Raw genomic sequence first — 25,800 nt, forward strand, 5'->3', positions numbered from 1 at the left:
TAAAAGTATGGAGCTGTGGCTCGTAAACAATGAAGGGGACGCGGACACTTTAGGCCTCATGCACACGACCGTATTTTTTCCCACCCGTAAATACTGGCGTAAATACGGGTCCGGTGTCACACGTATTCCACCCGTTTTGCACCAGTATTTACGAACCCGTGCCCGTAAATATGGGTCCGGTGTCACCCGTATTCCACCCGTATTTACGGGCACGTTTTTGGCGGCAAAATAGCGCTGCACTAATCGGCAGCCCCTTCTCTCTATCAGTGCAGGATAGAGAGAAGGGACAGCCTTTTCTGTAATAAAAGTTAAAGAAATTCATACTTACCCGGCCGTTGTCTTGGTGACGCGTCCCTCTCTTCACATCCAGCCCGACATCCCTGGATGACGCGGCAGTCCATGTGACCGCTGCAGCCTGTGATTGACCTGTGATTGGCTGCAGCGGTCACATGGCCTGAAAGGTCATCCAGGATGTCGAGAGGGACGCGTCACCAAGGCAACGGGCGGGAGACCGGACTGGAGGAAGCAGGAAGTTGTCGGTAAGTATGAAAGTCTTTTATTTTTATTTTTTACAGGTTTATACTGATCGGTAGTCACTGTCCAGGGTGCTGAAAGAGTTACTGCCGATCAGTTAACTCTTTCAGCTCCCTGGACAGTGACTATTTACTGACGTCGCTTAGCAACGCTGCCGTAATGACGGGTGCACACATGTAGCCACCCGTCATTACGAGAGCTCCATAGACTTCTATGGACTGTCCGTGCCGTTATTACGGCCTGAAATAGGACATGTTCTATCTTTTTCAACGGCACGGGCACCTTCCCGTGAGAAAACGGGAAGGCACCCGTCGCCAATAGAAGTCTATGAGCCCGTTATTACGGGTCGTAATTACGACCCGTAATAACGGGAGTTTTTACGGTCGTGTGCATGAGGCCTTATACAGCTGTTCAGAGGGGAGTTTAAGGATCAGACCCCCAATGATATAATATTGATGGCCAATCCTAAAGAACCCCTTAAAGCTGCAGAGCATTTATAAAAAAAAGAAATACACTGCTTTGCAGTTTTAGCTAATAGCGGCTGCTTTTAGTTCGGTTTGTCTTTTGGCATATACCATCTGTGCATGTGGAACTGCATTGCAGATCGTGCCCAGTTATCTTCTATAAAATGATACATTTCTTTGGGTGACCGCACCGAGGCTTCTCCTGTATCTGAAGGGCCCAATGTTCCTCTTTAGATAATCTGGCTGTGATTCGATTTCCAAACCGTAACATATAAAACAGTATTTCTATGCCAACAAAGTTTCCATAGTGACGCCAGGGCCTTGAGAAAGCGTATACGCACGTGAAACGGCCGTAGGCAATTCCACATCCTGACCGAGATCTTTTTGTAATAAAGAAATTGTTTTGCCAGCTTCGGTGAGTGCCTCGATCATTCTTCTACAATAAAGTTTCCATAACCTCCTTTACGATGTTTTGCAGAGCCAGTGCCAGATTCTCCTGATCCAGTGTAAATGAAGACTAGAAACATGAATATCTGCAACCTTCAAGAGAAAGGACTATTCTGATTTATTTGAAGTATGGGCACTTTGTGATCTACTCCAGAACAGTCATTTTTGCAGCATAAAATATGGAAGGAAATCAGACTTCTGTGTGAACGGATTATAAAGCTGGATTAATAATCCTAAGGGTATGTTCACACGGCCTATTTTCGGACGTTTTTCTGGCCGTAAACACCCGAAAAACGTCCGAAAAAGCAGAAGCAGAACGCCTCCAAACATCTGCCCATTGATTTCAACGGGAAAAACTGCATTCTGTTCCGATGGGCCGTTTTTTGACGCGGCCATTTTGAGAAACGCGAAAGAGAAGTGCAGGTCACTTCTTGGGACGTTTTTTTAGCCATTTTTCATAAACTCTATAGAAAACAGCTCCAAAAACAGCCGTAAAAAAATGCAGCTCCGTATTTTCAGATGTTTTTGACTCAGCATGTGAACATACCCTAACATATTCCAGATTCTACTGTACTTTGCTTGAAGACCTTTCTATAAAGGATGTCACCAAATAAATGATATCTATTGCAGGTGATAGCTAAATTGGTGTGATAAAGCCATAGAAACAGAATATGAATCACATACATTTATAGAACATACTTTTGTACATAGTCATATTTTAATTATGTGTTAAGAAAGTTTAATATATAATGGAATATTTTTTGACATATTTAGCTTCACAAAACTATTGAAAAATTATTTGATATAAAGTCTTGCTTTTGAAGCAATTCTTGAACCCTGTAAAATAGCAATATCAAATCCAGAATTTATGTTAAAGTGGATCTGTCAACTCCAGTATAAAAGCAGACTATTAGTTCTCCCACACCATCGTGATTTAAGTTGGATCTCTCATCTGAATATGCTGCCCTATGTTAAGGCAGCATATTACAGCTACAGGTTAGTACTCCTATTATCGATTTGTGACGGTAGTGCTCCACCGCCTCTCCCTGCGGTGACTGACAGGCTGCACAGCAGAAGCCTGTCAGTCAGTGCAGAGAGCTGTGGGGGGGGGGGGGGGGGACGACGCTAGCCTCGTGAGTGAGTCCGTCGTTTAATTTTATCTCTCCCATTACCCAAACGGTGCGAATAATTTTTGCCGTTTTGGATAATAGAAGTTTGTAGCTGTAATAAGGGGCCCTGATATTAGGCAGCATATTCAGCTGACGGATGCACTTTAAATCACGATGTGTGAGAGAACAAATAATCGAAACCTGGAGCTTGACCAGTAAATGATGATGCCTGATAACATGAACTGTACTATTAAAAAATGAAGAGGTTCCGTATGACTTACTTGGCCAAATATTGTTAAAACATTGGTGTGTTGCATCAAAACTGGAGCAAAGGAAAAGTGGAGTAGTAGACCATGGCAACCAATCAAATTCCACCCCATTTTTTAGTGACCTGTTTGGTTTCCAATAGCAGCTCCTCCACTTTCCCTTGCACCAGTTTTGATACATCGCCTCCATTATGTCCATCTTATCTAGGTATAAGCATTTTGTTTTGAAAAGATACCAGGATTAATCTAAAGATCTTCATTCCCAACCACGCCAATGTCATCTTGTGCTCAATTGCACCCAAATATTTTACATGTAGATCTCTCCACTCCATTTTGTATATATTACACGGTTGCATGTACATATACATGTGTACTTCATCTGCTATTGTGGCACCAATCCACTTTCACTACGTTTTTGCCACTTCTGACTAGAAACTACATCTCACAACACACAAAACGAAGGTGGCCACTTGTAGTCGTCTGTCGAACAATTTAATATTTTGTGGCGAACTCAAAGGTGGATTGTGCTTTAAGCCTATTTTACATTGTGCCAGTCCCTTCACTCAGTGATGTCAAATATCAAGAACATGGTGGCATAAATCACTGTGTGCTTTCTCTTGCCCTTATTATATGCTGGCATACAATAGTACAGAGGACGAAAAAAAGGAAAGTCGTGTTTCCTCCGGTGTGTCACATCCGTGAATAATTTTAAGAAATCACTATGAATCACATAGTGTCGCATATGATATCAGTATTAGCTGCCGGCTATATTTCTATCAGTCAGTAGCCTGGTAAATAGTTGTATGTATGGAAGATTAGAGGTAGATAGAAGTCTGGTCTCCTATACTGCCCAATCTGAGGGAATAGAGGGGGCGATATGCTGAGCTGGAGCATTATTATTTTTGGATAATTTTAATTCAGTGTTTCTGCGTGAAAAGTTATTTAAATGCTGCCTGGACTCATAAAAGTCCCGCTTTCCCCACCCACACACTGCTAATTTACATCTTCCCCTGTATATATACACATACATGGAAAGCTGTTAAAGTGGTTTTCTCGGACCCCCGCCAATCAGCAGAATGAGTGGGACTGAGCTGCAGGTACGGACGAGCCTCTGTGTCTATGAAAACGATAAAGCAGTGCCATGGCACCTTCATTCTGTGTATCGGCGGGGTTCCCGGGGTCAGACCCCCATGGTCAAATATTGATGGCCTATCCAAAGGAAAGGTCATCAGTATTTAAATCCTGGAAAATGCCTTAAACGATTTGCGTGACGGGGGGAAGAAGGATCCACAAGCTTACTCCATGAGACCCAGCAGCATTTTTTCTGTTTACACAAAATAAAGAATCAAATCATAGGAAATGCCCTAGTCCAGTGACACCTCCTCTATTCTATGCTACACTCAAAAAGGGTAGAATTTTAGACCTGACATCTACTTTAATAACTTGCATTTTTTTTGTGACCTTTTTTTAAACTTAAAGGGGTTTTCCGGGAATTTTATATTGATAGCCTATCCTTAGGATAGGTCATCAATATCACACTGGTGGGGGTTTGACTCCCAGTACATCCAAGATCAGTTGATTGATGCCTTTTCACGGTTTACAGGCACAGTGCCGTAAACTTCCGTAGCGACTGTGCCTGTATGGTGCTGTGCCTGGTAAACACAGAGCCTAGTAATCAACAGCTGATCGGGTTACCAGGAGTCGGACCCCCACCGATCTAAAATTAATGGACTAACCTAAGGATAGGCCATCAATAAAAACTGCCCAGAGAACCCCTTTAATTACATGTAAAGCTTTTTGAAGTGAGATTTTATTTTTCTTGAAAAACTCAGAAGAATTGTATAGCTGAAGTTTACTTTATTTCTTTTATCCAATAAAATGCAATTCCACCCAAATTTTTAAATCAAAGCCAGCACTTTGTGCTTTAGAGATGGATTGTGACCACAACCCTATTTGAATTTAGCACTTTGCAGTACTGATGATGGTCCTGAATGTGGACCATAAACAAAGCTTTTTTTCTTCTTTAAGTCCATCTTGTTCTTGCCTTATGGACACGACCATCATTTTTATCCGCAATTACGGATCTGTAATTGCGGATAAAAATACTGATCCATTAAATTCAGTGGGCCACGGACACCCTCCTGTATACTTACGGGTGTATGTCTGGGCCATAGAAATGACCCGCCAAAAATAGGACATGTCCTATATTTTGCATTTACGGACCGTGCTCCTATACTTTAAAATGTGAGCATGGCCCGCAAATGCGGGTGAAAGTCTGCGGCCCGTAAATACTTCATGGACGTGAAGGCCTCACAAAAATAATCTAATGTTTTTGTTTATATGAATATTTACTTAACTGTCAACAGAGAACAGCATTACTTTTACCTGAGGTGCCGTCAAGGCATAATTAAAAGTATGTCTAATATGATCAACCAGCAAATTCTGAAACATATTTCCAATGTGCAGCATTCCTGCACATGAGTGGACTCCATTTACCCCTAAAGTTTAGCCTAAAATTAACCTCACCTATCTACCTATGTAAAATGTAAATATATACTTGTATGTAATAACCATAATTTATCCTTTCTGCAGCTTAAAGTTTTTTTTTTCCTTTACTGTTTATGGGATAAAATAACAAATATGCCCGTATTCACCTTTTAAACCCCCTGCCACTCACCGAGAGTCCCCCACAGGTCTCTGTTTATATCATTAAAGCAATGACGTACTGTACCAACATGTGACTGCTGCAGCCGATTACTAGCTGGGGATATCAGTATGTACAGCATGTGACCGATTTAGGGACTTGGGGGGGACCACATGACGATAGCAATGGAGGAGTGGGGGATTTAAAAGGTAAGTATGGGTAAAAAATTTATTTTAGACGATGAGCAGCTGCCAGAAGATTTTTTTTTTTTAAGCTGGAAAAACCCTAAGGCTGGGTTCCCACAGTGCAGATTTGCTGCAGATTTTGCAAGCAAAAAAAAAAAGAATGGGATCCAGGAGATCAGCCCTATAAAGCCTTTCTTTATATATTTCTTCTCTTTAGGTTCTGTTCTTGGTTTTGGCTTAAGAAATGCATGCAAAACCTGCAACAAATCTGAATGGAGTTGTTTCCGCAGCAAGCATATGGATCTCTGCAAGTTTCAGAGAATGGAACTGATTTTCAGTCATGTAAATTTCTGCAACTAAATGTAAATCCACCCTTAAAATTGAATTTTTAACTCTCCTAAACTTTGTTGGTGCCCAAGGAAAAAAGAAGAAAAACCTCATCGCCATATCGCCACATATACCAGAATAGTATTTTATGTACTGAAACCACAGCTCACTTTAATGTAGTTCTGATGCATTTTCTATAGTCATATTTTTCCATATCATAAACTATTGTTTGTGTTTATTGTCTGTCTTAACATGTTGTTTTATATTTTATACAGCAGTAAAACTATTGTATATAACATATTTCCTTAAATAAATGAAGATTCTGCCGAATCAGTAACGCATTAAAGTCAGTCGATTTATTGAAACGGGCCTTTAACCATATACGTGCCATTACATTAACCACTGTTTAAAGTGTTCTCAACTTGATGTGTACATGACAGAATTTGAACTGAATGATATCTATTGAAAATTTGTGCCATTGTGTGTTGGGGGGAGGTTGTCTGTGTAGCTGAACAGCTATCTACTACATAGAATCTTGGAGAGCGCAGATGTAAATTCTATTTCCTTTCAAGTGACAGAGGAAATATGTGTCAGACAGAAAGGGGCATGTGAGCAAGACTGTTAGAGGAGTATTCTGCTGTAAATACTTATATTAGAGATATTTATAGTACATGACAATTTTTATAGATTTTTTTCTAAAATCCAAGGTTGCGATGTGCACATGACCCTAGCTCCTGCCCTCCACGGACATTCCTGACGGCCCGCTTGTGCCTGTTGCTGTAATCATCACTCCCTAATAGCTGTGACTATAATTCCTTCTCCTCCACAGGAGAGTTCTGTGTAAGCAACAAGATGTCTGTGCCCGCTGGTCCACACTTCTACACTTCCCGCTCCCCCTCCATTGCTTTTAGCCGCGCAACCGGAGCTTCAACTTCTCTCCTCCAGCGGAGAGCTCTCTCGGAACAGTAGAACCTCAGTGACCCCCCCCCCCAACTCTCTGGTAAAGGAAGCACTGGGCTGACATGATCTTCACTACACTGCATTGAATTGTTGGAGGCTGGTGACTACTACTATTTAGGAAGGCAGTAGAAGGCATCTTCCTTTCTTCTATGTCAAATAAGTGAGTGGCTTATAATGGGCCCAATCTACTCTAATAATGGGCCCCATCTTCTTATGCACAAATTGACAAATCTTTGAATACTGCTGGGCTTTGAGAGTGAATAAGTTTCCCCACCATGTAATTTCATCTGTAGACCTAAGGGGAAGTTCACACAGAGTTTATTGACACGTTTGACATGAAAACCGCATTTGAAAACGCGCCACGAAATGGCTGTAGGCATCCCATTGATTTCAATGGGAGGTGGAGGCATTTTTTTCCCGCAAGCGGTAAGAAGCACTTGCGGGAAAAAGAGGCAACCTGCCCTATCTTTGGGCGTTTACATCTCTGACCTGCCATTGACATCAATGGGAGGCAGAGAAAGTGTTTTTCACATCGCTTTTTGCACGTGGCGCTCAATGGCCACGGGTGGAAAACGCGGCAAACGGCGTGCAGGCAGGTCAAAATCAGATTGAATTTTGAGGCAGACTTTTCTGCCTGCAAAAAAACTCAGTGTGAACAGGCAATAAGGCTTTTCACAGAACACAATGAGATCTAATATTTTTATATACATAATTTTTTTATTTCATATAGGCTCTGTGTTTAAGACATGTCAGGATGCCGGAAAAAATATATCCCTAGTTTGTGAGGGCTTTTATCCCTGGGATCAATGAAGGCCTTTGATGCTGTGGGGTGGGGATTTTTATGGTAGGTTCTGGCTTTGGGTTTGATATAAGATTTTTGAGTGGCTAAGGGTATGTTCACACGGCGGGGGTCCGTAACGGCTGAAATTACGGGGATGTTTCAGCCTGAAAACATCCCCGTAATTTCAGCCGTACCGGCATGTGCAGGCGCTTGAACGCCGTGTCAATTACGGCCGTAATTAGCGCTGCTATTCATTGGAGTCAATGAATAGCGGCTCCAATTACGGCCAAAGAAGTGACAGGTCACTTCTTCTACGCGGGCGTCTATTTACGCGCCGTCATTTGACAGCGGTGCGTAAATATACGCCTCGTGTGAACAGACAAACGTCTGCCCATTGCTTTCAATGGGCAGATGTTTGTCAGCGCTATTGAGGCGCTATTTTCAAACGTAATTCGGGGCAAAAACGCCCGAATTACGTCCGTAAATAGGCCGTGTGAACATACCCTAAGGCTGCTACAAAGTCAAGAAAAACCGCAGCACTCCAAACTTGAAATCCAAAAAGAAAGTGTTTTCACCATAATATGTATAGTTTCCACCTCCAAGACTTCATGGAGGTTAAAACATTTTACATGTCCTGGGGAATAAACCACTTCTTTTTGGATTTCAAATTCGAAGTGCCACGGTTTTTCCCTCAATTTAGTATATTGGTCGTGTATAAGTCGTCCCGCTGACTGCTGTGCACTGCACCACCTTTCCAAATGCTAAATAAGTGCTGCTACTTTTGTTTGTTTAAGGCCACTATATAGACAACCAAGGGCTAAAGTAGAGATAGAGGGATAGATGATCTGTGGCATTCCATTTTGTCAAGAGGGACCTTGGCAGTGTTTGCGTCACTAGCTATCAAAATTAGATTATAAAGAAATATTAGGGGTTATGTTTTTGGCCAGCAGGCTGATATAACATCACAGATTACACCCATGTCGTCTCAGTACACCAACAATTCGGAAAATTCTCAGGAGTGTCAACTGGGAAAAATTAAGTTTCATGCCCTTGAACCCTTCTGTGGACTCTTTAAGGGTTCAGAAATTTGGATTAGTCTCGGTAGGTTCCTTTACTTATCTTGGGGTGATGTTATCTAGGAAATGGTTTATGGGTTTTTTAATTTTAGTGACTGAAGGTGAAGCGTGGAAAAAAATTAGCCCAATCTAGGACTTTAAGATTGACAGTGTTTTAGTTTTTACTTGCCCTCTGATTTGTATCCCACAGTCTATATTTAAAGTGCTAGGGGCAATTACAAATAACCTGTTGTGGAAGGGTGAAAGGGTGAGAAAAAAACAAGCGCACTTTGTCAAACTTCCAAGACATGGGTGTAATATCCGTGGTCGCTGACCACAAACTCCTTCCACCCAGTCGACGCCCTTCTCTCCAGAGTTGTCTGCACATACAGTCGTCCTGTCCCACAGTGACCACCAGGGTGCGCTCGCGAGCTCAGTCCAGACTTAAGAAGCCAAAGCGCAGGCAGGTGAGAGATTGAGCTGATTGCTCCCAGAGCACCCTGGGCTATAAGAAGGGCCCAGCCCCTTCCTCCGATGCCTGAGCGTCGTTGTCATACCCAAAGTTTGTCTATGCAAATGGTCTCCTAGTGTCTTCCAGTTCCCAGTGTTTCCTGTACCTGTATCCTGTATCCCGTGCTATCCTGGTCAAGTGCCGTGCTGAGCTGTAGTCATGCTGTGCTGCATACCACGCCTGTCCTGCTACACCATGCCTGACGTCTGCCTGCTGCCTAGTCCCAGCCGAGCCTGCCTTGCTACTGTCCGAGCTGCCACAGGTACCCTATACGAACTATAGACTGTTACCTGCGCCCTGTCGGCCAGCTGCCATACCGCCAAGGCGTTACGGCCCAGTGGGTCCACGTACCCAACGTGACAGTGGGTATCTCTTAAGGGACTCTGTAAGAATAAGAAATTCTGAGCTAGTTCTACAGTTACTGTTTCTAGCTAGTTAATAATCCTTCGGCATTGGTGTGCAAAGGTATCTCCCAAATATTAGAATAGAAAAAGATAGGTGAATAAGGTCTTGCTGCTCGAAAAAGCGTATTTTCTCTTAAAGGGATCCTGTCACCAGCATTTTAGCTATAAAGCCAGCAATACCTGGTGAAAGTGGGTGAAAAATCATTGTCATCTAAGCTATAAATATGTTCTAAGTAAGCTCTGTAGCTTTAGTATTCAGTTTTTCAGTGGTCCCACACCGTATGCAAATGAGCAGAAAAGAGTCAAATCTTCATCTGAAAAGAGTCAGATTTTCATTCCTCCAGCATCTCAGAGTGGACTCCACCTCCTTCTTTTTGATTGATAGCTCCTTAGCCAGTCAGGGCCGGACAGGTGGTGGCAGTGGGCGTGGTTAAGAAGCTGCATCCCAGAGGGAAAAATAATTACCATAAAAGGCGGGAAAAGTTTAAACGACTATATTTACTGACAGAGGAGGACTTCAGGAAAGAAGAGAACAGGAATGAACTCTGGACAGCTGCGGCCATTGAAGGGTCAGGTGAGTTTAACAGGTAAGATGTTGATGACAGGATCCCTTTAAATATTGGTTTAGCTAAGTACTATCACAAATGGCAGCCTTGGATTGCGGCCTTGGAGCCAGGGAAGAGGGAGCTTTAGTCCATCCAAATTAGAGAAGTATAGGGATGAGAGGCAGTCAGACAGGTAACGTTCCCCTAGCATTGCCAAATTCAGACTCGTCTATCAGACTTCCAGATAGAGAAGGGTGATTCATCACTCCACAGAACACGTTTCCACTGTTTCAGAGTCAAGTGGCGGTGTGCTATACACCACTCCATCCAACACTTGGCATTCTGTTTGGTGATTTAAGGCTTGCATGCAGCTGCTCAGCCATGGAAACCCATGCCCTGAAGCTTCTGGTGCACAGTTTTTGTGCAGAGAGTTAATGCCAGAGGAGGTTTGGAACTCTACAGTTATTAAGTCAGCAGAGCATTGGCGACTTTTCTGCACTATGCGCCTCAGCACTCGGCGAACCCGCTCTGTAACTATAACAGGTCTGCCACTTCGTGGCCGAGTTGCTGTGGTTCCTAAATGCTTCCACTTTGCAATAATACCACTCACAGTTTATCGTGGCATATGTAGGAGGGAAGAAATGTCACAAACTGACTTGTTGCAACTGTGGCATCATATTACGGTACCACACTCTAATTCAGTGAGCTCTTAGATCAACCCATTCTTACACAAATGTTTGTAAAGACTGACTACATGGCTAGGTGCTTAACTTTATACACCTGTGACAGTGGCATTAAATAAAACACCTGAATTCAATGATAAAGAGTAGAGATGAGCGAACTTTTCAAAAGTTCGGTTCGGCTAGTTCGCCGAATTTCACAAAAAAGTTCGATTCGGACCGAACTAGTTCGGACCGAACCTGTCACTTACGTGCGCCGAGCATGCTACTGTCTCGGGTGCTGATAGAGTTAATGGGTTGCACTAACTCTTTCAGCAACCTTGACAGTACATGCTCGGCGCGCGGAAAATACAATTTAAATGTAATAAAAAAATAAAAATTATACGTTCGTACTTACTTTCCTCCTGTCCGGCCTCCAGCGATGACGTTTCATCCCTTTCGCCGCTGCAGCCAATCACAGGCTGTAGTGGCGGTCACGCACGTCAGGATGACGCTTCATCCCACGTGACCGCCTCTGCAGCCAATCACAGGCTGCAGCGGCGACATGGATGAAACGTCATCGCTGGAGCCCGGACAGGAGGAAAGTAAGTATGAACGTATTATTATTTTTTTGGGCATGTATGTATGTTGTCATGTATGTATGTATATATGTGCATGTATGTTTGCATGTATGTATATATGTGCATGTGTGTTTGCATGTATGTATGTTTGCATGAATGTATGTTTGCATGAATGTATGTTTGCATGAATGTATGTTGTCATGTATGTATGTATGCATGTATGTATGTATATATGTGCATGTATGTTTGTATGTATATTTGCATGTGTGTATGTTTGCATGTATGTATGTATGTATGTTGGCATGTATGTGTATATTTGCATGTATGTTTGCATGAATGTATGTATGTTTGCATTTTATGTATGTATGTATGTATGTATGTCGTCATGTATGTATGTTGTCATGTATGTATATATGTGCATGTTTGCATTTATGTATGTTTGCATGAATGTATATTTGCATGTATGTATGTATGTTGTCATGTATGTATATATGTGCATGTTTGCATTTATGTATGTTTGCATGAATGTATATTTGCATGTATGTATGTATGTTGTCATGTATGTATACATGTTTGTATGTATGTATGTTTGCATGTATGTATGTATGTTGTCATGTATGTTTGCATGTTTTTATTTTTGCATGTATGTTTATATATATGTGCATGTATGTAATTATGTTTGCATGTATTTATGTTTGCATGTATATTTGTGCATGCTTGTATATATGTATGTATCTTTGCATGTTTGTATGTATGGTTTCATGTGTGTGTGTATGCATGTATGTATGATAGTTTGCATGTATGTATGTTTGTTTGTATACATGTCTGTATGGCCATGTATGATACTGTCTGCTGGCGCCCTGTATCTAAGTCAACTTCGTGGCAGGCTTCTATACATGGTATAACAGTCAGTATCACACATTAAACTGAATCTAAGCCTACGACATGTTTTATTTCATTTTTATTTTTTTTACAGGTTTGGTGTTTGGACTACGTCGGTTTCGAGGACTACTTCGATGACGTTTTTTTTTTCTACAATAAAATGGTTAATGAGGGTTGTGTTGGGGGTGCTTTATTTCAATAAAATATTTTATCTATATCTTTGTCTTTTCAAATTTTATTACTACCACTTTAGTAATGGCCGCTGTCTGAGTGACAACATCCATTACTAAGGCGAGGCTTAGTGTTAGCCGGTGCAGAGGCTAACACTAACCACCATTATTACCCCGGTACCCACCACCACCAGGGGTGCCGGGAAGAGCCAGGTACGATCCAGTACCCGACCATCTGTTGTGATGGTCGGGCTCTGGGGCGGCCGCAGGCTGGTATTATGAGGCTGGGAAGGGCCAAAGACAGTGGACCTTCCCACCCTTGTAATGCTAGGCTGCTGCTGCTGTGTTGTATCTGGCTGGTTATAAAAGTGGGGGGGACCCCACGTCATTTTTTTTTTATTATTTATTTTTTTTTTTTTTTTAAAAAGACATGGGGTTCCACCCAATTTATCATAACCAGCCACATACAACACAGTGTTATTAGCCTGGGAATGGACAAAACCAGTGGCCCTTCCCACCCATGTAATGCCAGACTGCTGCGGCCTTGTATATGGCTGGTTATTAAAAATGTGGGGGACCCAACGTCTATTGTTAAATTTGTTAAATTCCCCAAAAAAAACGACGTGGGGTCCCCCCCATTTTTATAACCAGCCCGATACAACACAGCAGCAGCAGCCTAGCATTACAAGGGTGGGAAGGTCCACTGTTTTTGGCCCTTCCCAGCCTCATAATACCAGCCTACGGCCGCCCCAGTACCCGACCATCACAACAGATGGTCGGGTACTGGATCGTACCAAGCTCTTCCCGGCACCCCTGGTGGTGGTGGGTACCGGGGTAATAATGGGTGGTTAGTGCTAGCCTCTGCACCGGCTAACACTAAGTACCGCCTTAATAATGGACGCTGTCAATCAGCCAACTGCCATTATCTAGGCACTAATAAAGTTTAAAAAAAAACACAAAGACAATTCTTTATTATTGAAATAAGAAATCCCCAACAAAACCCTCGTTAACCATTTTATTAAAATTTAAAAAAAACGTAGATCTACGCAGTAGTCCAACGAATCGAAGATGTAGTCCAATCGGTACATCAAAATCTGCAACAACATAAAAAAACAGTTATCAATGTGAACAATAACAATACTTCTACTCACCTACACACATATATACACGCACACACACACAAACAACCATACACAAACACACACATATACACAAACACACACATATACACAAACACACACATATATAAACACACACACACACAAACATCTACACACAAACATATATACAAATACACCCATATATATACACAAACACATCCATATATACACAAACACACACATAAACACACCCATATACACAAACACACACATATACAAAAACACACACACACAAACATCTACACACAAACATATACACATACACCCATATATATACACAAACACATATACACAAACACACCCATATATACACAAACACACATAAACACAAACACACATATAAAAACAAAAACAGACAAAGACACATACCCAAACACACACACTGTTTCTTTTAAATGCTGCTTGGGAACCCGCTCGATCCACTATATAAGGCTGCGCTATAGTGCAGCATTTAAAAGAAACAGGATCCTGACCTGTCCATAGAGTTTAAGGCAGCACAGAGTATTTCAGGAGATGAGCGTGCAGATTCAGTGCTGCTGTGAACTCTGCTCTTACCATTACGTAGCTCTCAGTCTGTTACCTCTCCTCCACTCCTGTCCTCAAGAACACCTTCACATGATTGGCAAGTCACCACGTAATGGTAAGAGTAGAGTTCACAGCAGCACAGAGTATTTCAGGAGATGAGCGTGCGGATCTTGTGCGGGGTGGTGACTTGCCAATCATGTGAAGGTGTTATTGAGGACAGGAATGGAGGAGAGGTAACAGACTGAGAGCTACGTAATGGTAAGAGCAGAGTTCACAGCAGCACTGAATCTGCACGCTCATCTCCTGAAATACTCTGTGCTGCCTTAAACTCTGTGGACAGGTCAGGATCCTGTTTCTTTTAAATGCTGCACTGTAGCGCAGCCTTATATAGTGGATCGAGCGGGTTCCCTAGCAGCATTTAAAAGAAACAGGATCCTGACCTGTCCACAGAGTTTAAGGCAGCACAGAGTATTTCAGGAGAGGAGCACGGCCGGCCACAGGCAGCCGGTCGATTTTCCAAGCCGTGCTCCCATTATGCACACGACCGTAAAAACACCCGTTATTGTGGGTCGTAATTACGACCCGCAATAACGGGCTCATAGACTTCTGTTACCCATGGGTACCTTCCCGTTTTCTCACGGGAAGGTGCCAGTGCCGTTAAAAAAATAGAACATGTTCTATTTTTCTATTTTACGGGCCGTGCTGCTATAAAATTTAGGGTATGTTCACACGACAGCGTCCGTAACGGCTGAAATTACGGGGATGTTTCCGTCTGAAAACATCCCCGTAATTTCAGCCGTAACGGCATGTGCAGGCGCTTGAACGCGGCGTCCATTACGGACGTAATTGGAGCTGCTATTCATTGGAGTCAATGAATAACGGCTCCAATTACGGCCAAAGAAGTGACAGGTCACTTCTTTGACGCGGGCGTCTATTTACGCGCCGTCATTTGACAGCGGCGCGTAAATTACGCCTCGTGTGAACAGACAAACGTCTGCCCATTGCTTTCAATGGGCAGATGTTTGTCAGCGATATCGAGGCGCTATTTTCGGGCGTAATTCGGGGCAAAAAATCCCGAATTACATCCGTAATTAGTGCGTGTGAACACAGGGTATGTTCACACTCACTAATTACGGACGTAATTCGGGCGTTTTTGCCCCGAATTACGTCCAAAAATAGCGCCTCGATATCGCTGACAAACATCTGCCCATTGAAAGCAATGGGCAGACGTTTGTCTGTTCACACGAGGCGTAATTTACGCGCCGCTGTCAAATGACGGCGCGTAAATAGACGCCCGCGTCAAAGAAGTGACCTGTCACTTCTTTGGCCGTAATTGGAGCCGTTATTCATTGACTCCAATGAATAGCAGCGCCAATTACGTCCGTAATGGACGCGGCGTTCAAGCGCCTGCATATGCCATAACGGCTGAAATTACGGGGATGTTTTCAGGCGGAAACATCCCCGTAATTTCAGCCGTAACGGACGCTGTCGTGTGAACATACCCTTATAATGACAGCACGGCTCGTAAAAGCGGCCGGCCGTGCTCGTAATTACGAGCACGACCCGTAAAATAAAAAAATAGAACATGTTCTATCTTTTTAACGGCACGGGCACCTTCCCGTGAGAAAACGGGAAGGTACCCGTGGCTAACAGAAGTCTATGGGCCCGCTATTTCGGGTCGTAATTACGACCCTTAATAACGGGTGTTTTTACGGTCGTGTGCATGAGGCCCCGTAATGACGGGTGGCTACATGTGTGCACCCGTCATTACGGCAGCGTTGCTAGGCGACGTCAGTAAATAGTCACTCTTCAGGGTGCTGAAAGAGTTAACTGATCGGCAGTAACTGTTTCAGCACCCTGGACAGTGACTACCGATCACAATATAGAGTACCTGTAAAAAAAAAAAAGACGTTCACACTTACCGGGAACTCCCCGCTTCCTCCTGTCCGGTCTCCTGGCCGTTGCCTTGGTGACGCGTCCCTCGCGACATCCGGCCCGACATTCCTTGATGACGATGCAGCCCATGTGAGCGCTGCAGCCAATCACGGGCTGCAGAGGCCTCTGCAGCCAATCACGGGCTGCAGAGACCTCTGCAGCCAATCACAGGCTGCAGAGGCCTCTGCAGCCAATCACAGGCTGCCGCGTCAGAAAAGAAGGTCGGACTGGAGGAAGAAGAGAGACTCGTCCGCAAGACAACGACCGGGTACGTATGAAATGCTTTTTATTTTATTTTTAATCAGCAGCCTCTTTTCTCTATCAGTGATTGATAGAGACAAGTGGCTGCCGATTTGTATAATATTTTTGACCGGGTTCGGTCAAAACGGGTTCGGCCGAACCCGGTGAAGTTCGGATTCGCTGCGAACCGAACTTTTCCGGAAGTTCGGACCGAAACCGGGTTCGGTTGTCCCGGTTCGCTCATCTCTAATAAAGAGGTGTGTCCAAAGACTTTTGTCCATATAGTGTATATGTATGTATGTATGTATGTATTTATGTTTTTCTGTGGCCAAAATTTACAGTCTTCATTCCCATCATTTGTCATCTGTCCCATCGGTCTTCTTAAACGCTTCAAAGTACATTGAAGTCAAGGCGACGATGGATGCAACTTGTGACTTTTAGTTGCTATTCAACGCTCATCCCATTGACTTCAATGAAAAGACAGATTAAAAAAACGGATGTTTTTGTGGTGTATAGGAAAAATGGAATCAAATTCACATGGGATCCGTTTTAATGTCCCTTTTCCTCACCTCAACAAAAATTGTCTGGAACAAACTAAACAACTAAAAAGAGCCTAACTTGAAGAAAGATGTCCTGTGGAACATAAAAAAAGAAAATTATGTGAAAGCTTATAACATGGTTTGAAACTCCCATTATTCATTAAATCATTTACTATGATAACGCTGTTATAACTATAATACTAATTTTATATATACTGTAGGTTTTTTATTTTCTATCGGGCACATTGGCATACATAAATTGGCATAAATACCAGGATATCAGATATAGCAGCTGATATGGGGCCCAACAGAGTCGAGACCGAAATGATAGCTTTTCATTTTGTATATTTGCTTGGTAAATAATTAAATAAGCGTATGGTCCGCACTTTTCTATAATCAATGCTAGTGCTTAGTGAAAAGGTCTATGACACGACCATATAAAATCCAAGCGCTCAAAAGTTTTCCTGAGGAAGATCATATCGGGTATACGCTGGGTCACTCCTTTGTTTTTGTGCTGGTGTGTCAGCATCTCATGCATTGTTCTAGTAGCCACATTGCAAGTGTTCCTGGTGTTTCTTGATTTATTTTAGCCAGGCCCAGTTTTAGACAAAGAATGTCAGTGAGCAAAATTAAAAGTGAGGCCCCAAATGATATTTAATATTGTACCAACAACAGTTACATACTAAAGCCACAGTCACTATTCGAAGACCAGTATTACCAATAATATCACCACACAAGGTCCAGATAATGCCGCCACACCATTCCCATTATACCACTCAATAGTGTCTAAAATATACCACCATACTGTTACTGAATAAAAATCACCATACAGAGACCAATATTACCGCCATTCAGTGACCATATAGTGGTAGATACCAGTCCTACACAGGCGCCGTGCACACCATATAAGTGATTACAGTTCAGTTATATCAAGTGAATCACAGGTGACGACATCTCTGATTGTACTCCAATTTTCACATCTTCTCCATCCGGCCCAGACTGCAATGAGGACTTTTTCCAGGCACAACTATTTTTCATCAGAGTTTGAAACCCAGACATCTATGGTCCTTACTTTTTCAGACACCTACCTTTTCCTAACCTTAAACAGACTCCCCATCCTGCTGCTGCCCCCAATTTTGAGCCTGTTGCTGCCCCAACTGCCCATATTACTGTACCTGCTGTGTTGCACAGTGCTTCCAAATATTGCACAACAGAGATAATGGTGTCATAACTATAGTTACCCCCCCCCAAAAAAAAAGTGCCACGCAGACAGCACCCCTAAAAAGTTAGTGCCAGATAGATATTGCCCCCGTATTATGCCCTAGAAATTAGTTGGACCCCAAAAGATAAGAGTGCACCACACAGTAAAAAACTGTCCCACTTTGTGTCCAAAATGCTTAGTGTTCATGTGTACTGAATACATCACGTCAATTGTGTACAAACTAGAATCGTTACAGAGCAATCCATTGCATACAGGCTAAGGCCCCATGCACACGACCGTGCCCGCAATCACGGCCCGCCGCTGACTGACAGCCGCATTTTCGGGCCGTGCTCCCATACAAAGTATGGGAGCACGGTCCGCAAAATGCGAAAGAACGGACATGTTCCATAATTCCCGGAACATTTCCACGGCACTGACACCCTTCCGTAGTGCTACGGAAAGGTGTCAGTGTTCAATGAAAGTGAATGGCTCCGTTTTTGCGGACCGCAACTGCGGTCCGCAAAAACGGAGGTTTTTTGCTGTCGTGTGCATGGGGCCTTACTCGTGGCAACAGCAACATGGATGAAGTGTTGTCCTAAATCACACATTTTGCAGAAAGTTGCCCAGGAAACACCTGGTAGAAATTTCTATATCTTTTGTGACTAGGCTTGTTCCTGTGTGGTTTTTAAACAGCAGAATATAAACAATGCATCTGATTTTCTAATATAAAGGAAACACGAGTATGAATCATTCTGAAGATCTTGAGCAGATGATGGGAGTTTCTTTCATGGCCAGGACAAGCTCGTAGTACGAAATATTTAACACAAAGAAGGAAACGCCCGTTCATCTTACACATAACCTCAAACATCTGCATTGGAGAGCCCAGAACATACACACTTCTTAGCCTTGTAAATATGTTACTAAAAACCGTCAAAATAACAATAGAAGATTTACCAATGTGAATGCACTTCAATGAATTCTCGGCCTTTGGGCGTTTTAATAGACCTCAAACATAATCTTTGCTGAAATGATAAATCATAAGACAGGTGCGAGCAGCTGAATCTATTTTCTATACTTCGCCTATCAGAAGTGTGGGAATCAGTAAAAACTTTTAAACAAAGATATTACATAAAATAAAACACATTAGAAGCTTAGCCCTTTTAGGCTATGTTCACATGCTAGACTAAAAACAGCCCCTGATTTTCAGCTGTTTTTAAAGCATCAAGTGTTTTTTGATGCTTTTTTTTACGACCGTTTTTGGAGCTGTTTTTCTATTGAGACAATGAAAAACGGCTCCAAAAACAGCCCAAGAAGTGGCACTTCTTTTTTACAGGGCGTCTTTTACATGCCGTTTTTACAAATACCACGTAGTAAAACGCCCCAAGGGAACGAAACACAGTTTTTCCCATTGAAATCAATGGGCAGATGTTTGGAGGCATTCATCCTCCGTATTTTTAGCCATTTTTCAGGACGTTTATGGCTTAAATAACAGCTGAAAATAAGCTGTGTGAACAAACCCTTATAGTAAACAAATGAAGAAGAAGTCCTAGACCAGTGATGAGTACAGGAATTCTGTCTGCATGCTACCTGCGCTGCCATACCATTCCCCCAACTCAGTGGTGTAACTACCGCAGTAGCAGCCACAGCGACTGCTACATGGCCCGCGGCATGGGGGGGCCACATTCAATAGTATCTGCATTCTAAAGACCTGTGAACACTATGGCAGAGCAGGAAGGTATCTCCCTGCTCTGCCATTTACTAGGCTACAGGTCACGTTCGGCCTGCAGCCTATCAGGCACAGCAGGCCGGCATGATGATGTCACTGGATCACGCCGGCCTACGCCATCGGCATTGAGGTTGCTCTAGAGCAGTTCGTCACGGGGACCTAGGTTAGTAACAATAGGTGGAAACAATAGCGCAGTCGACTGCGCTATTAATTCCGTCCCAAAAAATATGGAAACCTTACGGAACGGAGACAAACGGAAACCATTTGCAATGGAAGCATTACCATTAAAATCAATGGTAATGCAAACGGAATCTATGATTTCAGTTTAGTTTGTGTTCATGTGTTTCCCTGACCGTAAGGCCTGACGAAACCCATTAACGGAAACCAAACGCTGTTGTGAACACACCCTTGTTATATCACACAGCCCCCCTTGTATATAGTGCCACACAGAACCTCGTTGTATATAGTGCCACACAGCCCTCCTTGTATATAGTGTCACATAGCCCACCCTTGTATAAAGTGTCACACAGCCCTCCACTTGTATATAGTGCCACACAGCTGTACCCTTGTATATAGTGCTGCACAGCCTCCCATCCCTTGTATATAGTACCACTCAGCACTCCCTTGTATATAGTGCAACACAGCCCCCTTTGTATATAATGCTACACAGCCCCCCTTGTATATAGTGCTACACAACCCCCTCTTGTATATACTGCCACACAGCTGTACCCTTGTATATACTGCTGCACAGCATCCCAACCCTTGTATCTATATACAAGGCCACTCAGCCCCCTCCATTGTATATAGTGCCACACAGCCCCCTTTGTATATAATGCTACACAGCCCCCCTTGTATATAGTGCTACACAGCCCCCTTGTATATACTGCCACACAGACTCCTTGTATATTGTGCCACACAGCCCCTCCTTGTATATAGTGCCACACAGCCCCATTTGTATATAATGCTACACAGCCCCCCTTGTATATAGTGCTACACAGCCCCCCTTGTATATATTGCCACACAGCCCCCTTGTATATTGTGCCACACAGCCTCTCCTTGTATATACTGCCACACAGCCCTCCTTGTATATAGTGCCACACAGCCCCCCTGGAATATACTGCCACACAGCCCCCTTTGTACACAGCAATCCCCCCTGTATATTGCCACACAACCCCCCCCCCCCCAAAAAAAAATAATTAATATATTGTACTGACCTTGCCCTGTCCCTGCGACGGACAGAGCGCTGCACAGGCTCCGGTCGGGCCACATGCACAGGCCTGCGTGATGCAGTGATGTCATCACGCCGGCCTGTGCAGGGAGTCTTCCCAGCACTTTATAGGCTGCAGGCCTAACGTGGCCTGCAGCCTATAGTATTCATTTGTATCTGCGTCTTGAGGACACAGATACAAGTGAAGGTGGCTGTCACTAGCACAAGGGCCCCCTCCGGTGCTAGCGATGCCACCGAGCATGAGGGAGCCCGTGCCGCCCGGCCCATATATGTTATGGGTCGGGCGGCACGGGCTTCCTTGGGCCTTGTAGGAGCAGGGGGCCCTAAGAGGATGGGGGCCCTGGGCAACTGCCCAGATAGCCCCCCTAACGCCGGCCCTGGCTGTAGTCTTACTCTCCAATAGTTGCTATCCCAGACCAGAGTGACAATAATTTAAAAAAACAAAGTCAGCCTCCCCTACATGTTAAACCCTCAAAACCCCTTTAGACACCAAGTTTCAGTGGGTGATAGCAAAGGGGATTTTTGTTGCTTAGGCAATTGGTTGATAATGTAATACATCTACCCCTACCACCTATCAAGGGATAAACCTGGTATATATATATTTCTGAAATATTCTCCATAATATGGTGTCCGATTGAACATAGCACATATTTTTTTCCATATGAATCCAGCAGAAAACCGCTCTGACATTGGAGGCATACAGAGGTACAGCCTAAATGTCTATTGGCATGTGCATGCTGTTAATCACCTCGTCTGAAGCTTGAGTTTGCTTCGTCTGGTCCCATCTTTAGCCGCGGCCCGGCTTCCCTCTTCATCACGTTTGTCAGTGTCAGGTTGCCGGGGCAACTGGCGCTACTGATGACGTCAGGCCTGGCAGCTTATTTAATGGGGAATCAGCCTGTCATTGCTTTACCTGCAGTTCAAGGTACATCCTTTGTTTGGCTATTGTTCCTGTTGCTATTTCACTCTGCTCCGGACACTGGCCTTGTTCCTGTATTATGTTCTGACTTGTCCCTTTGATGCGATGCATGTTTCCTCTGGTCCTACTCTTGGTATCAACTCCTGACCTGACTTTTGATAACTTTTCTGTCTCATCCTCTGATTTGCTACTTCCTGACTACTAATCTGTTGACAACTCCTTGCTACATTCCTGACTCCACTACAGCGTACCCGCCACTCTTAGACTCCACACCCCAGTCTAGCCAGCACCATACCGACTGCGGCTCAGAGAATCCACTTCTCTGGTGAGAAACATAACACATGTGCCCTTTAACTGTGTGGTTGGCCGAATTAACCTATTATTTTCTACAGCACAAAGACCACTTTGGCTTAAGTAGTCTTTTAACACAAACAACTTCAACATGTACTTCACTATGGTTATGGTTTCATTGAAAAAAACAAAACAAAAAAACACACCAGAATTTTTAGTCAGATAGAAAAATTATCCTACACAGATCTATATTCGTTTTCACAATGTCTTCAATATTACATTGGTTATGTTATTCTACTTTATTTTAAGGACAGCCGGTAAATATGCTTCAAAAGTGGCAAAGGCTTTTCTACATCACAAATATTCCATAAAGCTGTTGTCACTTCCCGTCCCACAAATTTTCTGCCAGCTCCCACAAAGTGCATTACAGCAGGAAGAGACAATAAGCACCAGAGAAAGCACCCCCGAGGGTTAAAACAAACCCCCAAACATCTAAAGATCTATGGTACGGGATGAGAAAAGTGAAATTTATTTACGTTAATATTAATTAAGACTGTTAAAGCTTCTAAAAGAACAAAGCACCACTTCTTATGAACATTGTTATGTGTAATATTCTTGAAAGCTTACCTGTTTATTAGAACAAGTTATCTGTCCTTCCTGGAAAATACTTCATTCTAATGTTATTGCAATTGAAAGTTATCTTGGAGTTCCATGTTCTACCATTACTGGCAGCAGACCCCTTTTATATATACCAACTCTATCTCTAAATACAGATAAAATAGAAAATAAGTAATAATAAATAATTCTTCTTGATCCTCTGTCTGGAGTTTTTCTCCCCTAGAAGCAATGCTGTGAGGGGAGAAAAGCTTCATACATTTGGCATCCAATGGAGCATGCCCTATGCCTTTGTATGAAATTGTAGGCACAGTAAGGCCCCGTGCACCTTTATCGGTGCTCTATCAGGGCACTGTATAAAACAGAGCTGTGATACAGCCATGTGCATTAGCTCTAAGACAAAGTGCAACTTCGTTAGAATGAAAAATCCCCCAATAATAACAGATCTTCTCTATCGATCAGTAAGATAGATACATCGATACCACTTTATATACTTGAACTTAATCGTTATTGCCTTTATATGCATTAAAAATGAAAACTCAACTTCTTTACAGCTGCCCTACCTAAAACACATTACCGCTCATAGTTCAGAATAGTTACTTACTGAAAGAGCCGGGTTTCCTTCATCTTCCACGACAACCATGAGGCGATAAAAGCTCTGTTTTTCACGGTCAGGAGGAGATGGACGAGTGGCAATTTCACCTGTGAGTCTATCCATGCGAAAAATTAAGTCCTCATTGCCTTGTGTAATGTAATAAGAGAGGATGCTGTTCAGTCCACTGTCCTTGTCCTTTGCTGTTACTTTAATAACCGATGTCCCTCCTCCTACATTCTACAAACAAAGGGATGAAAAGGATTATATAATTCTTACCAATGTAGCAACACCACCAACGACAACTACACTGAAAATAATCATTATGTATTTTTATACAGCATCACATAAATAAGCACTTAAAAAGAAAAGTTTCCTCTATTATTGGCCAAACGAATGGAAGAAAGCACCATATTGAAGAGAAACTATGTGCCCAGCCTTAGATGAGCAGACTACGATAGATGGTAGATAATACATGGTAGTTAAAGAGGATCTTTCACTAGTTTATTAATGCCCTATCTCCTAACTAATCCAATAGGCGCTATGATTCTGATAACTACAGTGTATTTTTTTTCAAAAACGTTTATTATTTGCAAAGTTATGAGCATTTTTCTAAATATGTTAATGTGGCTCTAATAGCCAAATAGGAGGTGACTCTTTCTTTTCACTCTGGGCAGTGGTGTAATGTTATCTGTATGACGCTGTCCAATCAGCACCATACAGCTTCTCCTCTTCCCAGCCCAGCAACACGTGATCATATATTATATAGCTTCCATTCCTGACTGTATTTTCCACGGGTGATACCTCTGGTTGTTTCACAGCTAGAATTGTTTCATATGCCACCAGAACCGCTGTTCTAGGTGGTCCATAGCCCGAGATATGGCTGTTTTAAGTGATCACCTTCCCTCCAGCCTCAGTCTCTCACACTGTGTGTGAAGCAGCTTCATGCTGATAGGACAGCATCAGAGGATGTGCGGTAGCTCCACCCCAGGAGAATCGCTGGTGTTGACACCCACTTGTCTAGTACAGCGCCATTTGCATATTTAGAAAAAAAAATCATAACTTTTAAAATAATAAACGTTTTGGGACACAATTTTCACTAGCATTATCAGTGTGACAGCGCCTATCAGATAAGCTAGGAGATAGGGCATTACTAAACTAGTGAAAGAGCATCTTTATGGGCTATATACACCTTTGAAATCTTTTTTTTTTTATGTCTATCAATGTGTTTTGTGCAACTTTCTAAATACTACTTATTATAAATAATTTTTACTTTTTGAGATACAGCTGCTTTGTATTCTGTATACAGAGCAGCCGTATTGTGCGCTGAGACCTCTATCCGTCAGGTCAGCGGCACTGACGGGTTCAGTGTCAGCGGGTCCTGTGTGTCTCTGATATGCAGGATCCACCTGCTATCGATCACATCTTAGTTATGAACTTAGATGTGATCTGTAACAGCTCGATCCTGTTTGTCAGAGACAAGCAGGACCCATTGACACTGAACCCGTCAGTGCCGCTGACCTGACGGATAGAGTGATGTGCCGGCCTGCTGGGGCATAGTTAAAGGCTCATGGGCCCTGATGCAAGAATTCAGCTTGGGCCTCCCTACCCCTCCCCAACGCCACCAAAACCCTGAGCACGCCTATACCCTGCTGCCTTACCCGACAGACCCCATGAATATCCCCACAGTATAATGCGCCCAATAGCTGCCCCCACAGTATAATGCCACCACACAGTATAATGCCCCCCATAGCTGCCCCCCACACAGTATACTTCCCCCATAGCTGACCACCATAGTATAATGCCCCCATAGCTGCCCCCACAGTATAATGCCCCCATAGCTGCCCCCACAGTATAATGCCCCATAGCTGACCCCGCCAGTCTAATGCCCACTATAGCTGTCCCACAGTATAATGCCCCTATAGCTGCCCCACAGTATATTGCCATTCATAGCTGCCACATACAGTATAACGCTCCACATAGCTGCCCATACAGTATAAGGCCCCCATAGCTGCCCCATACAATATAATGCCCCCATACAGTATAATGCCCCCATAGCTGCCCCATATAGTATAATGCCAACATACTGTATAATGCCCCCCTTAGTTGTCCCATACCCAGTATAATGCCCTCATACAGTATAATGCCCCCATAGCTGCACCATACAGTATAATAACCCCATACAGTATAATGCCCCCACAGCAGCTTCCATATCAGCCCCTCTCCCATACTCAGTTTAATGCCCCCATATGTATGTACGTAATAGAAAAATAATAACATAATTACTTACCTATCCCCGTTCCAC

At 43.2% G+C, this 25,800-nt stretch overlaps 2 protein-coding genes across 6 annotated transcripts in view; one reads left to right on the forward strand and one right to left on the reverse strand.

Moving 5' to 3' along the window:
• VSIR (V-set immunoregulatory receptor) overlaps positions 1-6,322 on the forward strand; it is a 47,600-nt gene extending 41,278 nt beyond the window's left edge. For 2 of the 3 annotated variants that reach the window (XM_075841679.1, XM_075841680.1), the window contains exon 7: positions 1,477-6,322. In XM_075841679.1, the coding sequence (XP_075697794.1) occupies positions 1,477-1,508 (32 nt within the window). In that variant the 3' untranslated portion in view covers positions 1,509-6,322. The remainder of the gene's footprint in view (positions 1-1,476) is intronic. The other variant, XR_012851059.1, reaches the window with a different exon arrangement.
• Positions 1-25,800, reverse strand: part of CDH23 (cadherin related 23) — an 818,455-nt gene that overhangs the window by 127,816 nt on the left and 664,839 nt on the right. For all 3 annotated transcript variants that reach the window (XM_075841683.1, XM_075841681.1, XM_075841682.1), the window contains exon 36: positions 23,508-23,735. In XM_075841683.1, coding sequence (XP_075697798.1) covers positions 23,508-23,735 — 228 coding nt within the window. The remainder of the gene's footprint in view (positions 1-23,507; positions 23,736-25,800) is intronic.

The sequence above is a fragment of the Rhinoderma darwinii genome, chromosome 11, assembly GCF_050947455.1.
Source record: "Rhinoderma darwinii isolate aRhiDar2 chromosome 11, aRhiDar2.hap1, whole genome shotgun sequence".
In the NCBI taxonomy this organism is placed as follows: domain Eukaryota; kingdom Metazoa; phylum Chordata; class Amphibia; order Anura; family Rhinodermatidae; genus Rhinoderma; species Rhinoderma darwinii.